Genomic DNA, 16,362 nt, shown 5'->3' with positions numbered 1-16,362 from the left:
ATTCTTACATTGACTACATGTCTCATGTGATTCATGAACCTCCTTAAAAAACGTTGAGATTTCAAGTGGCTCCTTTTTCATCACCATACGCTATCTTTGTTTATGAAATTTTAAAGCAACTCTTCTCTATTTGTGGAGGTGCCACTAGAGTCTAGACACCAAATCTTTATCCTATATGCTTTTTAGTCTATCACTAAGATGATAATGAATATGATATAATTATTATACCTGGTCTTATATGTTTTGCCTTCAATGGCAATCTTTAAAATAAATAATATATTATTTGCACTAAGTTTTGTACTCATGTATTTGCCCACTTATCTTTAATATATCAGCAAATGATGCAGTCTAATTAATTATCGAGGAAGAAATAATTAAGAAAATTAAATTGAAATTTTCATTCTGCGTAACATTCAACTCCAAGGTTCTCAATAAGTACTACAAGATAATTTTAGGGTTCTCCTAATATAGGCTCCTATGAAAGACTCATTTGATTTAAACTTAAATAAACATAATTATTGCATCTCCTCATAATCTGAAAATCATTTGGGCTTATGTTTAATCCTTATGGGCTTGTTGGGTTGCTCATCTTTAGAGTCAACCCTTGTCTTCCTATCGATGTAGAAATATGATGGAAGGTATAAGGTTGGAGTGAAATCTGGTTGTCTCCCTTAAGGGTAATAGTGTTTCCCCCCCACCGAAAAGGTCATTGAGGGAATGGCAAAACCTGAGATAGCCGAACCTAGGATACGCAATCATTCGATCCCCAAAACCACATCAACACCTTTAATAGGAATAAGGTAAAATGGAATATGAAATAATTGATTTTGTAATGTTATGGGGGTATTAGAACATAAACCAGGACAAGAAATATGGACACCATTACCAACCATAATATGAAACTACTTATGTGTTGGAGAAATACTCAACTATAAGTGATGGGATAAACGAGGTTGTATTATGTTGTGTGAACTTCCTATATCTACCAGAACTATTACTAGTTGACCTGCTATGGTTCTGATAAACCTTAAGGTTTTGGTTGATGGTTGTCCTTCCAAGGCTTGTTTGGACAACTGAAAATGGATCAGATCTGGTGTGGAGTCAACCTGTTCCACGTCAATTGCCTCAATGTAATCAACGATTCACTTGGTGAGTCCAGAAATTCATCGAATAATAAGAGGAGAAACTTTTTGTGTTGGCATCGATATCTAGCATGAAATTTCTTATCACAATTATAACAGAGGCCTTGTGAGGCATTATTCAAGAAATGAAAGTACCAATGATGCAGTCTAATTAATTATCAAACAACAAGAGAAGAAATAACTAAGAAAATTAAACTGAAATTTTTATTATGCATAACATTCAACTCCAAAGTTCTCAATAAGTACTACAAGATAATTTTAGAGTTATCCTAGTATGGGTTTCTATAAAAGACCTATTTAATTTAAACTTAAATACACATAATTGTTCTATCTGCTCATAATCTAAAAACTATGTAAGCTTGTATTTAATTCTTATGGACCTATTGGGTTGCTCATCTTCAGAATTAGCCATTGTCTTCCTATCAGCAAATTAGAATGTTAACATTTTTATTTGGATAAATAGATGTGGGGAGGGCTAATACTAGAAGTAATATCCTTTTTCAAACCACCGTTATTTTTTGCAATCATTTTAAAAGTGGGAATATCTGTATTATGACTGAGCTATTCCTTAAATAAAAATAAGCATGTAGCATAACACTTGAATCAACCACAAGTGAAATTATTGTTAGGACTAAAACTATTGCTAAAAGTATTTTTGTTATCCAATTGGAAGTTGATATGAAACTTTACAACAACAAAATACTAATATATAATACATGATACCAATAAATTTAAAAACCCAATAATGACATCTTAACCAAGAAATTGTACTAAGACATGTAAGTTCCACAAAGGCAAGCACAGGGTCCACTTCAAAGTATATAAAACGTGTTAACCTGAAATACTACACGTACCATAATAATAACACAACTGTTAATTGCCACGAAACGAAACCAAATTTGTCATTAATTGTCAAAAATAACTCACGTTGCTTTCTTTCCTTTGTACTAATGTGCACAATCTTCTCCCATAATCTCGCCCTCTTGGTCCCAAAATAAATCATGCCCAGATCAAAATTTTCCACTGACTTCACTCTCACAGCAAAATTTTCCACTGACTTCAGCTTCCAAATGGGTTGGTGAATGTTGAAATTGGTGGTCATTGATGGGTAGCAAGAGCCTTGTGAATGATTTTGTTTACGTGAAAATGTTGTGGGCAATTGGTTCTTTGCGTTTTTTCATTTGCAACTATGTGCTATATTCATTAGGATTGATACTCAGATACTTGTTCAGGTTTTATTCTTTTGGATTTTGGTTATATAAATTGTTTTATTTGTATTTGTGTTGTTCTTAGTGCATGAAAAATGAGTAATGCTTTGTTTATTTTATTTTATTTCAGGTTTGGTAAGGCAGGAGATGCAGAAAAGGAAGTGCCTAAACCAGCATTAGAAACTGATGTAACTGAGAGGAATTATGAGATTGATGGATTCAGAGAAGAATTGGCAAATTTCTTGTTTTGGAGTGAGAATGATGATGATGTTCTTGAAGGTAGTGGAGAAATAGAAGGAAATAAAGAGAGTTATGTTTTTATGGACACAGTTTCTGATGTTCCTGAAGATAGTGAGATACTAGAAGGAGAAAAAGAGTGCTTTATTTTCAAGGAGATTCACACAGATGTTCACAAAGATAATGAGAAAACAGAGGTATATACAGAGTGCTCTTTTTCCAAGGAGAATACTCATGAAGATGGTGTTTTTCATGAATATGCAGAGAAAAGCGAAGTGGAAACTGAAGGTTTTGTTTTCACTGAGACTAACTCCAATTTTCACATAGATTGTAACAAAAATGTTGAAGATGAGACAGAAAAAGAAACATGGGAACCATTTTTTATTGAGAGTGGTGAGTCTAATGTTCATGAAGATAGTAAAAATGTAGAAGAGACTGAAACAGAGAGCTCTGTTTTGAAGCAGAGTAACTTTGTTGCTCATGAAGGTGATGAAAAGGTAGAAGGTGATGAAACAGAGTGCTCTGTTTTTATGCAGAGTGGGTCTCACATGAATGAAGACAATAACAAAATGGAAGAAGAAAAAGAAGAGGGGCCAATTTTTGTGGAGACAAACACTGCAACAACCACAAGTATGTGTCAGTATATGTCAGGAAAAGATGTAATAAGTGGGTTAATAGAACAACCAACAGCTATGAGCTTCAGTTTTAGAGAGTTTTTCATGAGTCCAAGTGTTTCACCAGTTTCTAATAATGCATGTGCTAGCACTGACATTATTCACAACAAGGTATTTCCAGAGATTGATACAGAGAAGAACCTTATAGCCCAAGAAGAAAAACAGAAACTTTTTCAATTCAAGAGCAATGGGTTTTGTGGAACTGATTCATCAGATGAAGATAAGTTTCCTTTCAATGAAAACTTAGTTGAATCTGATTCCGAGTCCGAATCGTCTACCTCGAGTGGTCTAATCTGGGGTAACAAATTTGAGGATCCATTCGCGCATCAGTTCTTGGTTGGTAATGAAGAATTTGAATCGGAATTTTTTAAGCTGATGATGAAAGAGGAAAAAACTGAAGTTTTGGAAGAAAAACAGTTTTCATGCAGTGGAAAAGTCTCAGTTGAAGATACATATATAGAAATGGAAAGTGGTGTGGAGAATTTGAAGTCCTTGAATGCTTATAGTTTTCGTCACAAAGATCAACAAGAAGGTTCATACAATGAAGAAGTGGCATACATGAAGGAGAAGAGTGAAGAAAGTAGGTGGGAAGAAGAACTATGTGAATCAGAACATGATGAGGAAAATGAAAATGACTATGAATGGGAACATGAAGATTTAGTAGGACAGTTGAAAATGGAACTGAAAAATGCAAGGCAAGGAGGACTTGCAGAAGAAGAAGAAGAAGAAGAAGAAGAAGAAGAAGAAGAAAATAATGAAGAGGAGGATCTTGAAGTGGAGTCCCCAAAAGTGGTTTTAGATCTAAAGCCATTGAAAATTGAAGAGAAGCTTGAATACAAGGATCATATTGATGAAATTGAACATGTTTACAGGAACTATGCAGAGAAGATGAAGAAACTGGATATCTTGAATTACCAGACTATGCACGCATTAGGTGAGAATCAAATTTTATTTTAACTTCTATGTTTAACTCTTGCAATAGAGCATTTTGGATTTGTTAGTAAAATTGTCAGCATATTGCTTAAGAATCAAAGCATGTTCTATTTTCACATTTCCAAGACTGCAGAATCAAGTTTTTTTCTGGTCTAATTTAACTTATTTTTCACTATTTTTTACTCTATAGTAACATTGTTTGCTTTGTAATACTCATGGTTTCAGATAGTGAAAACAATCTCTTCTAATATCACTTTACTCTTACTAGGTGGGAGCCTTATCTACTATGTAATTTCTTCTATTCTTTTTTATTTTATTTTTTGAATTTTTTTTACCTTCAATCCTATTGGATTTATCAATAATAATGTCTTGATCTAGTAGTGTAAAATCTCATTGCATTCTTATAAAAATTAAAAAATCAACATTCTATTCTTGTGAGCGATATTTATTAAGAGAAAGAGTCACTCTCTCGAAAATGATTTATTCATTAACTATATGCTTATGACAGAATACTAATGGTTATATAAAAATGGTATTGGACTTAGAATTCATTTATCTTTAGGTGGTGGGCCATTATCTATCTCCCACCCCCTATTCTCCTAATTATGTGCACATAAAGGTAATCATATCTTGTTTGTTTTCCGATGATAACTCCAAAGATAGTGACTAGTCTACATCATTAATTTTCAATTCCTTCTATTAAAGAAAAATCCATTAACTAGCAATCTTTTCCCTTTATTTATAACTACTTTATACATTAAAGACATAATATCAGTAATTAAGATTGGTTCTCCTTTTTTGAGTATGATAGCTTTGAATAATGTTGAAGGAACCTTCAAATACATTACTTGTGAGTTATGAATGGATTTGCTTTCTAGTAATATTATACTCTAAGCAAAGAAAACTTGTTTATTTAGCAACAATCATATTTAACCTTTGTTTATTTACTTACTCACCTATTTTGCCATCAATTATAGGTCTTCTTCAACTAAAAGACCCACTTAAATTAATCTCAATACCAAAGTCCACTATCCAAGGTGCTAACCCATTAATCTCTCATAATGTGTGGCCATGCAAAGCATCAAAGAACAAATCTGACCCATTGTTTAAGATTGTTAATGAACTGCATAGAGACTTGGAATTGGTCTATATTGGCCAGGTTTGCCTCTCTTGGGAAATTCTATGTTGGCAACACAAAAAAGCTCAAGAGTTACAACAATTTCATTCACAAGGGTGTAGGTATAATCATGTTGCTGGTGAGTTCCAACTTTTTCAAGTTCTCATGAATAGGTTCATAGAGAATGAGCCATTTCAACAAGGTACCAGGATTCAGAATTATGTCAAGAATCGTTGCGTGATTCGCAACTTGCTCCAAGTTCCAGCCATTAAAGGTGAACAACTGAACATAATGAATCATAACTTAGTTGTTTTACACAGTGCAACATTGAGTTATATGCAAATTTTTGTGGTGATTGCTTTATAGATGATACTATGAAGGATAAGAATATAACTAAAGATGATGATGCTATTGCAAGTGGAAGGTTGGAGGGTATCATCAAGGAATCAATGAGTGTGTTTTGGGAATTTGTTAGAGCAGATAAAGATTATAGGAATGTGATCCTTAAAGCTTCTCAGCATGTGGGAATTGATCTCAAAGACCCTGCAATTTCAGGTCTTCTAGTGGATATTAGAACCCAACTACAGAAGGTTTGCTTTCAAAATTGACAAGATTTGATTATGTTTTTGTTAATAATTATGAATATGTTTTTCATTTTAACATGTTACTTTATCATTATTTTATGTTTCTCTTTTAACAAATTATCAATAATCCATTTCACCGGATAAAATTAAGACTTGATTGTTGTATTTTAATGAATTATCATTAGTAAACAAATTTGAGGCCCTAGTAGTTAAAACAACGTTGACATTTTTGTAATAGAAAATCAAACACTAGTTTTGGTTGGTACATTTAGTTGCTTACCATGTTGAGTTACATGTTGCAGAAGGATAGAAAGCTGAAAGACATAGTGAGAAGTGGGAATTGCATAGTAAGGAAGTTCCAAAGGCACCATGAGGATCAACTTGATCATGAGCAGATTGTTGCTCAGGTTGGGTTGAAATTGATATCAAGGGTGTTGAACATGTCAAAATTGAGAAAAGAACAAGTAATATGGTGTCATGAAAAGTTACACAGAATCAAGTTTTTGACCAGGAAGATAGTCCAGGTGGAACCTTCTTTTTTGCTTTTTCCAAGTTGAATCACTCAGGGTATTTCTCCTCAGATGTAAAGATACTTTTCCGCACATTATGATATACTAAGATAGATTACACATAATTTGGACTAATTTTATCATAAAATCTCATATTACATAAATATGAACTCTTTGTTTATACATCATGGTGTGAAATTTATTTCAATAATTTGGTGCTAATATGAAATTAAAGACAACCCATGCATACTATTTCAATAATTTGAACTCATAACTTTATGATCACTCATTAATAACTTTATTATTGCGTCAAACTCGTGGTGTGAAATTTATTTTAGCCGTTGGTTAAAAAAATTGGCTAAATCAAGATTAAACTATTGAGTCATGCTATGAAGTAGTGCCTTGAACATAAAAATCTTCACTCAAAATTTGCCACTTCATTTGTTTGCAATGGTGCTTTATAGTTGTTTAACATAGGGAGTAGTTTGTACTTTGGCGTTGTTTTTTTTTTGTTCTTTACTCTATGTACCAAAAAATAACTATGTGCAACTAATTAATATTCATTTTATCTAAAGCTTATGCCTTTGGGAAATTCATATTCATTTTATCTAAAGCTTAATGTTTTGTTTTTATAGGTATTTTTATCACACATGTAATATTTTAATAATGTAATTCTAATTTCAATAATATATATTTCAATTAAAAAGTCATGAAACTTAACAAACAAAAAAGAAACTTGAAAAAACATCACTTTATTCACACCTTTTTTTAAAGAGGTCAATCACATTTTCACATAGATTTAATTTAATTGTGTATAGTTTTTAGAATATACACAATTAATTGTCCTAATATTTTAAGACATGATCAAATGTCTAAATGAAATACTTTCATAATAATTGTTTTTACAAGTAAATGAATTCTAAAATTGAACTTTAGACATGCTACTTAAGCTAGTTATATTTCTCATATGAAGAAAAGTACATAGGAGAATGAATGATGGTGACTGATGTTTATATCATGAAAACAATAAATGTACTCAATCCATTATTTAACAACGTTTTATTCTGTAGTGAAAGGAATTTTTGAAAAAAAACCAAATTTATTCAACTGTTTATTTTAATTATTTACACCTAAATAGGTTAAAAATAATGTCACAATACTACTAACTTATCATTACACTACTTTTACAATAGAAATGATTGAAATTAATGTTTGTTAGAAGAACAACCGTATATCATAAAAGGGAATAGCTTTTTATAGGATTAGGGAATACTCATAGTTATAAAAAAATTACATATTTATCATATTTCCTTTATGATTTGTGTAGTACCTAACTTATTTAGTAAACAAATTAAGGTGAGAATTTTTTGAATGTTAAGACTGAGATTTTTTTTATGCTAGTAGTAGATTTTTTTATTGATTACTTAGAACTGATTAGCCAAATACAGTCCCTTATAATATATGAGAAAGTTAAGTAGTCTTAGAGGTATGAACCCTATTGTATAGTAAAATTTTAGGATTTAATATTTATATATTAAATTCAAGATTTAATAAGTATATATTAATAATATAACTATTTCTTACACTAATAAGAGTTTAAAATATGTGCACGGCTAGTGTAAAGTTTTTTACACTGTCAACACAACATTTACCATTGATTTATATTACTTTTGTTTGATAGTCGATGATGATTAATAAATCAATGGTGAATGATTAACTGACAATGTAAAAAATATTTACACTAATATATATTAAATCCGCTTTACAATGCATCTTTTTCTCTTCTAATATATGGCTCCTACTACCTTTTCACCTCTTTGGGCTCTTAGATTATCTTGAAGTATATTCAAACTATAAGATACATATATCTTCAGCCATCCAACGGCCATCAACTCGCATAGATCAATAAAGTAATAACAGCCGTTAGATCTAGGTCACCAATATCACTTTTTATAGCTCCCTGCAGCCAAACTCTTCCTTCTTCTGAAACGCAGAGGTTGATAGAAAATGGTGCAGCGTCTAACCTATCGAAAGCGGCATAGCTATGCCACCAAATCCAACCAGCACAGAATCGTTAAGACCCCTGGTAACTCTTCGATTTCATATTCGATTTCAATATAATTCAACACATTCTTCAAATCTAATGGATTTTATTTTTGGTTTTTTCTATATGAAATGAAGGTGGGAAGCTTGTTTATCAGACCACTAAGAAGAGGGCCAGTGGACCTAAATGCCCTGTCACTGGAAAGAGGATTCAAGGGGTATTATTTTCACTCCTCTTGCAATTTTTTATATATAAATTTTGTATATTAATTTCAATGGGCTATGCTGGTTTCAACTTTGAACACACTAGACAAGTTAGGATTATGAATGTATGCATTAGGAATATAGTTGTTGTTTCTCAGATTGTAAAAAAAAATGGTAGAATTGTGCCTTGCATGACAAACCCCATCAAGGAGAGTAGACCGAATGGATGTTAGTCCAATTGTAAGAGGTAGATGCCTAGAGGGAGGCTATGAAAAACCATAGGCGAATGAATCGATTAGGAAGATTTAGAGATCAGTGCTTCCTCATCAGACATGATATCTGATAACATTATGACTTCGTTAGATCCATGTGACCGATCTCTCCTAGTGGATTAAGACTTCATTATTGTTGTTGTCAAATACTATCTAGTGTATTTTGATACCTGCGTGAGACCTAGGAAAAAGAGCATCTATGCATTTAGGAGAAGCTGTGAACTTCCGCAAGTTCATATCCCCGGTTTTGATTATTGTATAAATTGGTTAGTATAACTGCTATTCATAGCTTCATATATAGTGTGAGTTGTCTTGAATGAGGACATTGGATTTCTTCAAACTAGAATGAATAATGTAATAAACTGTCCCCTTAGAGCAGCAACAATGGTACAAACACTTTTTTTCGTTCTTAAATGGGTCTCACTGATTATTTTATATTTGTTTACACTTTCCAACAACTTAAGCAACTCAAACCAAAATCACCTCTAATGGTGCAACTTTATTTCCGTTATTAAATGGACCCCACAAACCTATCCCACATTTATATTTGTCTCTCTTGTAACAATTTTTTCCACCTTTTAATGCTGACTCACAACTTTAAGAATATTGCTTATTTAGCTTACTCTTGTGAAATAAGAACAAGAAGGTTCATCTCTAGTGGTGAACTTGGACGAAGAACGTTTCACTACGAACAGTTTTTTTGTTACTGTCGTGGGTGCTCTTATGTGTGGTATGTTTTGTCAACTTCCATGCTAGTAGTTCATAAACACTGTTATGAGAGTTTGGTTAATTGCTAGTTTGTAATGAAAATTTAATAATAATGTGGGTGTCAATTTTTAACAATGATAATATGTTGAATGATTTTTTGGTTGGTATCAGTTTGATTGAAAGATAGCATGAATATCTGATGCTGATACTCTTTAGGCCATACATAGTTTTTTACTGATTGTTAATATATTTATGCTGCACTGAGTCTCTTAGCAACATATGTTGTGTTATCATTTCGTTAAATGCATCAGATATGATGCAGATGTCTTTATATAGTTGTTTTAACTTGTAAGGTTATTGTGGTGATTTGCACTTGATGATTGCAGATTCCGCACTTAAGGCCGGCTGAATATAAGAGATCAAGATTGTCTAGGAATCGTAGGACTGTGAATCGTGCGTATGGAGGAGTTTTGTCCGGAGGTGCTGTCAGAGAAAGGTTTGTTTTGCTCAACTCTATAGGACTATATTAGCTTTTAGAAGTCTTTATTAACTGAACTTGTCTAACTTGTTTGTATTTATCTTTGGTGCAATAGGATTATTCGAGCTTTCCTGGTTGAAGAGCAAAAGATTGTTAAAAAGGTCTTGAAGATCCAAAAGGCAAAGGAAAAGCAAGCCTCCAAGAGCTAAATATGAAGAACATAGTGAGAAAAGTATCTAATGGAGGCATTTTAGGTCTGGATAATTATAGTAAATTACAATTTTATTGGAGCCTTTTGCATGTCAATTGTACTTCTTTAGCTTGTTTGAACTCATTCTAGTGCACTTGTTAACTTTGTCCACAATTCCATCATGATACACTTTTATTTGTCTCTATTTTCTTGTGATGGTATTGATTTCATTTCACTGTGTTTTTATATTTTATTTTGTTGCCTTTCATCATGTCATTAATTGAAGCCAACAGTTGCAGTTTATTTAGTAGCATACAAATACTATTTGCAATTGGGCTTATGCTTCCAAGTTCCAATTCATGTTTCCAGATTATTCGCTGGCATCAGTTTTAGACTAACATTCCAAATGTCAGCATTGTTCTCAAGAATTTTGAGCGACTCTGAAATTGGCCTGCCTTTATAAAAGAGTATCGAAATCTGATGGGATTATACTGCATGAGTAACTTGCTGCTGTTAATCAAACCTTCCACACATTTGAAGGGCATGCCCTGAAGTTTGGGGTCCAGAGGGTTAATCAAAACAGCACAACAGCTGAAGATATATTTTTGAATTTTCAGATACAGTTAATGCAAATTCATTAAACACTTTTATATATAATTCATAATATTTTTTAGAAGGGATTGGTTGTTTCTCACTGTTTACAAAAAAAAGTATGCGATCATAAAAATAACATTTTGGGTCAATGTCATAATATAAAATAGGGTCAAATCTAAAAACTAATGGTAAGGATATTGTATATTATTATTGGGAGAGAAACATTTTTCTAATGAAGGTCAGCAATATCTGAAGTCATATCCAACTGTATTCAGCATGCATACAAAATGTATCAGATAAAAATATTTAAAAAGAAAATAAAAGATATGATGCTTCTTTGTATGTATCTAGATGTATATCATATGCATACTTGTACAATATGTTGAAACTAGAGGGATACATCATACATTTACATTTTTAGAGTCAAATAGAACATATAAATCGTCAATTACATTTTTTTGCTTTAAAGTTTAAACATATTATATATCATTGACATGTATTAATTATACAGTGGGTTTAAAATTATTAACATACAGAAAAAAAAATCATATTTTTTTGATATTACTAAACCATGTGTTTCAGCCATCCAACGGTCATCAACTAGCCTAGGTCAAGCAAGCTTAAAGAGCCGTTGGATCTAGTTACAAATCACCCTTTTATCTCTTCTAGAACCCTAATGATGCAGAACCAGAGCTATACCTTGATCGAAAATGGTGCAGCGTCTAACCTATCGGAAACGGCATAGCTATGCCACCAAATCCAATCAGCACAGAGTTGTCAAGACCCCTGGTAACTCTTCAATTCAATTTACGATTTCAATGGATTCCATGAAATATTCAAATCTAACAATTTTTTTTTTATGAAATGAAGGTGGGAAACTCGTTTATCAAACCACTAAGAAGAGGGCTAGTGGACCCAAATGCCCTGTAACTGGGAAGAGAATTCAAGGGGTATTCTTTTCATTTCATTTCACTTTCAGTTTATGTTTTGATTGTGTCATATCTAATGCAAAGTTGTTTTAACTTGTGAAGTTATTGCGGTAATTTTAAATTATGGTTTTGACAAGTTGTGGTTGGAAATTGCAGATTCCACACTTAAGGCCTGCAGAATATAAGAGATCTAGGTTGTCTAGAAATCGTAGGACTGTGAACCGCGCATATGGTGGAGTTTTGTCTGGTGGCGCAGTTCGTGAGAGGTTTGTTGGTAGATTAACTTGTTTATGTTTGTTTTTGGTTTGATCGTAATGTTTATAAGAGCTTTTGTAAGTTTTTGTTAATTAAATTGGAGGACTAAGTTGTTTATATTTGTTTTTGGTTCGATAGGATTGTTCGAGCTTTCTTGGTTGAAGAACAAAAGATTGTTAAAAAGGTCTTGAAGATACAGAAGGCCAAGGAAAAGCAGGCCTCCAAGGCTTGAATGTGGAATAGTACAGTGATATAAAGTTGGAGGAGTTTAGGTATATGTGGTTATTGTAAATCACAACTTTTATTGGAGTCGTTCTTGTGCTAGTTGTGCTTCTTTGAATCCATTTCATTGCGCAATTGTTAGCTTTGTCGACTGTTCCAATGTGATTCAATTTATGTTTGAAATGGTTGATTAGCTTAATCTTGTTTCTATATATTTGGATTTTACTTGCTCATAATTTTATTGCAACCGGCATGTCTCTAATTTAATAATTTACATTTTTGTTCTCTGGTATTAGAGTCATTTTGTTGGCAATTAAAAATATTTCCCGCATGTTGGAGCCTTATGTTTGCTTGGTACCTCGTCTACAATTTAAGAAATCAGTAAACATGAGAAGCTTTGTCACTTTGCCTCATAGTGATTGTGGAAGATGATGATGCATGCTGCATTATCAAACAACTCCGTAACATTCTGAGTATAGATCTTTAGTTGATTTTTGGATTGCTCAGTTAAACTTTAATTTCATGCCATACACAATGTCTATAGCAGCAATATGGGAGTGATTGGGGACTTCGGTAGGATCAATTTACATAGAACTAATGTCAGAAGAACCTGATTCCAAAAAAAAAGTCAGGGGAACTTATTATTCTTAGCACAATCTCACATAAACATGTTTAATACATTGCATTGACTGCTATTGCGCTTTATTTAGTTGCCATGCATGAACTATTTGTTTTTATATTTAGTGCTTCTAATCCATGTTGCACACTTCCACTATCAAAATTTAGAGGAGGGGAAAACAATGATGCTATGTTGACCACCAACTTGTTATGAGGAGAGGCATTTTCCTTCATCAGAGGGTGTTCCTTCAGGGTATTTACCCACATCAATAATGTAGGGTTATTCTTGGCCTCTTGAGTCCTATGACCTTTTATTACATCACTATTGAAATGCTTTGAAGGTCCAACAATTTGAGGAAATGGTCATGCTGATGAAAATCTTCCTCAGTCTAATAATACCCTAAGCATCTAGTTGATGTCTTGGATTACTAGCTTTCTCTTTTCCTCTTTTGATAGGAGGGTGGGGTTTGGGGTAGGTGTCCAGCACAACCTAATGTTCTGAATAGCAAATCCAATGTTCAACAATGATACAGCTGATACAGATTGACCTTTATATAGTAAAGGAGAAAACAAATAATGATAAATGATGTACTTTATGATTAAAGAACTTGACTTAGAAACTGACCATGGCCCCCTTGCAAGGATCCCATGGCAACAGATTGAAACTATGGTCCTAAATCTCTGCCTTTTTCATGATGAAAACTTTTGAACGAAGTTTTATATTACTTTGCTCGTAAATTCATTGCAATTTGTCTATAAAACGAGATTATTGTTAGCACAATAAGACTTTAATCTCTGCATCTTAGTGATTGGGGAATGTGGTGCTGCATGCTGTGTAATTTATAGTTGATTTTGGCATACGGCTGAAAAGAAATTTCACACATCTTGATGAAATCACCTATCAAACTACACATTCTCTTTCATTTCTATATTAAAATTAAAATGCCACACAATTTTCAGAAAGTTTAATTGGTTTTCGTTTCTTTGTTAAATAACCTTTTTCTATGAATGTTTTGTTTTCTCTCTCCAATATTTTGTGTACGCTGTGGAATAAAGACAACCGAATTAAAGGAAATAAATAAATAACTTATTACTAATTCACGAAAAACTAAATAAATAAGGGTTTATGAGGCTTCTAGTGAATGCCCCTTCAAAACCCTTATAGGCGCCTTACAACACCAAGAGAGTAAGGGAGAAATGAGAACTAATATGTTATGTTGTGTTGGAGTGTGTTAAACAAAGAGTTAAGGCCTCTATTTATTGAATATTCATTCACATTATTTAATATTCATGAAAGACTATTTAATATTTATTCACATTATTCGACAGTGTTGAAATGATTTGTCAAACCTACCGAAGTTGGGTCCTAAGCACTGGATCAAGTCAGGCCCAAGGGATAATCTTAACATTATTCTCTAATTTATTACTAAATTCTATGATTCTATGACACATATAATAATGCTAAGATAATGATATCACCTATAAACATTTAAGTAAGATATCCTTGTATTATAAATAAAAATCCAACATAGATCTCATGTGACTATAAAAACGTGAATTGAGTACCAAGTAATCCTAATCCGCAAAAACACCTCAAAACACTATAATTAAGGGTCTTAAAGTGCTTTTCTTGGCAAGATTACTTGAAAACCTTCATTATCTTTCTCCTTTCATCAATACTACACAACAAGTGTGAAAGATCACCCTCAACCATTCCAGTTTTAGACATACTATCCCCTACTCAAATACCCATATTTGAAATTGTGATTTTCCAACGAGAATAGTTACCAATTGAAGTAGTTTAAGTGCTAATAAATTAATGTAAAACATGTTAGTGTCATTTATTTCAGAAAAAAAAGAGATAAGACACCAGAAAGGTTCAGAGAATGGCTAATATTGGAATACGTATATGCATACCCATCCATGAAACCTACATGTTATATGCAAGGAAGCATACATTCGCCACTTTCTTTACAAATATCATATATTTCCGTTTCTGTTGTAGAACAAAAAATATGAAGGAATATATATATATATATGTCCTCTAGTGCTTCCAAAGCTTTTGGATGGTAGGTTGTTGCCAAAATAAACTTTTGGTTTCAGTTCAATTCCTTCAAAGAGTGCAGAAATTAAAAAGAGATCACTAATATGTCAATGTATAAACAAATGAGGAATAGATATTTACCTTTCTTTAAATAACATACTAATGCATTTCACTCCTGCTTTCTTACTACTGTCCAAAATGTGCAAAGAGACTATCAACCACGCCATCCCAAGAATAAAACAGCGCAGATCTCTGTTATCGAATTCTTAACCGATATCGAATACCCCACGATACTGACTATCAGTGTCAGTTCTGGAAATGCCCACAATTTGGCTACCCGTGCCAATTCTTTACCCACAATACTGACTACCAGTGTCAATTCTCGAAATCCCACTTTAGTTGCCTCTGCCAATTATTAAGTGTCACAGATAGAAGAAAGGGGGAGAAGGTTGCCGGAAATGCGTCGATGAAGTATTAGGGGGAGAAAGAAAAGTTGAGAGGAAACGTCTTCAACTTGTGCAAGTTATAACGATAGGAGAAGACCTCTATTTATAACTTTAGATTTTTTTCAAGTTTCTCATCTCTCGAATGTGGGACTTGAGAATAGTTTTCTTTCAAAACTTTTCTTTGTGGGACTTGGAGGTTTTTTAGATTTCACACTCACAACCAAGTTCCAACAATCTCCCACTTGAAATTAAAAAACGATTTCCGAGAATATTTGTGTGGTCTCAATAAGATTGTGCATAAACAAATGTGTCATACGACTTGAACCTTTGTATAGTGAATAAGATCCAGATTTTACTAGAGTGACTCGTAGTCTTGAACTCTATCTTCAGCATTAAACTATACACAACTTTTTCAAAGGTGTATTCTGTAAAGCCCTTGTGTTAAAGGTCATGCACGTCTATCCCTGTATAGTGAACGCTCTAGAAATTTATGCCCCAAAATTTCATAGGAAGCGACCCCCACTTCCACATTCACATATGTGAGTCTATCAATAGTACTCTTGTAGCCTAGGTACTCCACTCCAATTGGAGTATAGATCTCATTAAGAGTTCTCATCCTTACATATGCTGCAAGAATCATGCTTCTCATAATTTTATAGCATGTTCATTCTAATATCACTTCACAACTTGTTATTACCTGTTGAACCTATTTCTTGGGATCTCCAGTCAGTTAGGTCGGGTTACCATCATGAGTGATCCTCGTTCTAAGGGCAATAGTCACATACTCTTAGAACTATTATAGACTTTCTCTCTAGCTAGTCCTTTCATCAAAGGATTTGTTAAGTTATTCTCAGTGCGTACATGATCCACTCTAACAGCGTAACACTCTAATGGTACTGTGCTTATGATAGGTTTGTCATTTCTTACCGTTATAAAAGTGGTTCTCAATTTTTGC

The 16,362-nt window shown here is 32.9% G+C and overlaps 3 protein-coding genes across 4 annotated transcripts; all 3 read left to right on the top strand.

Annotated features, from left to right (window-relative positions):
* Window positions 2,030-6,564, top strand: LOC109359161 (transcriptional regulator ATRX-like). Of its 2 annotated transcripts, XM_019603725.1 has the most exons (6): window positions 2,030-2,374; window positions 2,481-3,052; window positions 3,092-4,195; window positions 5,172-5,585; window positions 5,678-5,901; window positions 6,198-6,564. In XM_019603725.1, exons 1-6 carry the CDS (start codon window positions 2,247-2,249, stop codon window positions 6,450-6,452), a joined length of 2,697 nt encoding a protein of 898 aa, XP_019459270.1. In that variant the 5' UTR covers window positions 2,030-2,246; the 3' UTR covers window positions 6,453-6,564. The 2 variants fall into 2 exon arrangements, with proteins under 2 accessions (XP_019459270.1, XP_019459269.1); XM_019603724.1 differs by having other exon boundaries at window positions 2,481-4,195.
* LOC109361291 (60S ribosomal protein L34-like) lies at window positions 8,357-10,513 on the top strand. Its single transcript, XM_019606715.1, has 4 exons — window positions 8,357-8,490; window positions 8,586-8,665; window positions 10,018-10,127; window positions 10,225-10,513. Exons 1-4 carry the CDS (start codon window positions 8,412-8,414, stop codon window positions 10,316-10,318), a joined length of 363 nt encoding a protein of 120 aa, XP_019462260.1. The 5' UTR covers window positions 8,357-8,411; the 3' UTR covers window positions 10,319-10,513.
* LOC109361292 (60S ribosomal protein L34-like) lies at window positions 11,446-12,498 on the top strand. The gene is made up of 4 exons (XM_019606716.1): window positions 11,446-11,682; window positions 11,764-11,843; window positions 11,979-12,088; window positions 12,216-12,498. The coding sequence occupies exons 1-4, from the start codon at window positions 11,604-11,606 to the stop codon at window positions 12,307-12,309; spliced, it is 363 nt and encodes a 120-aa protein (XP_019462261.1). The 5' UTR covers window positions 11,446-11,603; the 3' UTR covers window positions 12,310-12,498.

Source organism: Lupinus angustifolius, chromosome LG11 (genome assembly GCF_001865875.1).
Source record: "Lupinus angustifolius cultivar Tanjil chromosome LG11, LupAngTanjil_v1.0, whole genome shotgun sequence".
In the NCBI taxonomy this organism is placed as follows: domain Eukaryota; kingdom Viridiplantae; phylum Streptophyta; class Magnoliopsida; order Fabales; family Fabaceae; genus Lupinus; species Lupinus angustifolius.
The sequence above is the reverse complement of the archived record's forward strand: the minus strand, read 5'-3'. Positions and strand labels throughout refer to the sequence as shown.

What these genes read in the sequence shown, in the direction of transcription:
- LOC109359161 (XM_019603724.1), top strand. Translation starts at nt 2,247, where the DNA reads ATGGGTAGCAAGAGCCTTGTGAATGATTTTGTTTACGTGAAAATGTTG. An exon ending in ATACTCAGATACTTGTTCAG is followed by an intron (nt 2,375 to 2,480) that starts GTTTTATTCTTT and finishes ATTTTATTTCAG; the next exon opens with GTTTGGTAAGGCAGGAGATG. An exon ending in CCAAGTTCCAGCCATTAAAG is followed by an intron (nt 5,586 to 5,677) that starts GTGAACAACTGA and finishes ATTGCTTTATAG; the next exon opens with ATGATACTATGAAGGATAAG.
- LOC109361292 (XM_019606716.1), top strand. Translation starts at nt 11,604, where the DNA reads ATGGTGCAGCGTCTAACCTATCGGAAACGGCATAGCTATGCCACCAAA. An exon ending in CAGAGTTGTCAAGACCCCTG is followed by an intron (nt 11,683 to 11,763) that starts GTAACTCTTCAA and finishes TATGAAATGAAG; the next exon opens with GTGGGAAACTCGTTTATCAA. An exon ending in GGTGGCGCAGTTCGTGAGAG is followed by an intron (nt 12,089 to 12,215) that starts GTTTGTTGGTAG and finishes TTGGTTCGATAG; the next exon opens with GATTGTTCGAGCTTTCTTGG.
- LOC109361291 (XM_019606715.1), top strand. Translation starts at nt 8,412, where the DNA reads ATGGTGCAGCGTCTAACCTATCGAAAGCGGCATAGCTATGCCACCAAA. An exon ending in CAGAATCGTTAAGACCCCTG is followed by an intron (nt 8,491 to 8,585) that starts GTAACTCTTCGA and finishes TATGAAATGAAG; the next exon opens with GTGGGAAGCTTGTTTATCAG. An exon ending in GGAGGTGCTGTCAGAGAAAG is followed by an intron (nt 10,128 to 10,224) that starts GTTTGTTTTGCT and finishes TTGGTGCAATAG; the next exon opens with GATTATTCGAGCTTTCCTGG.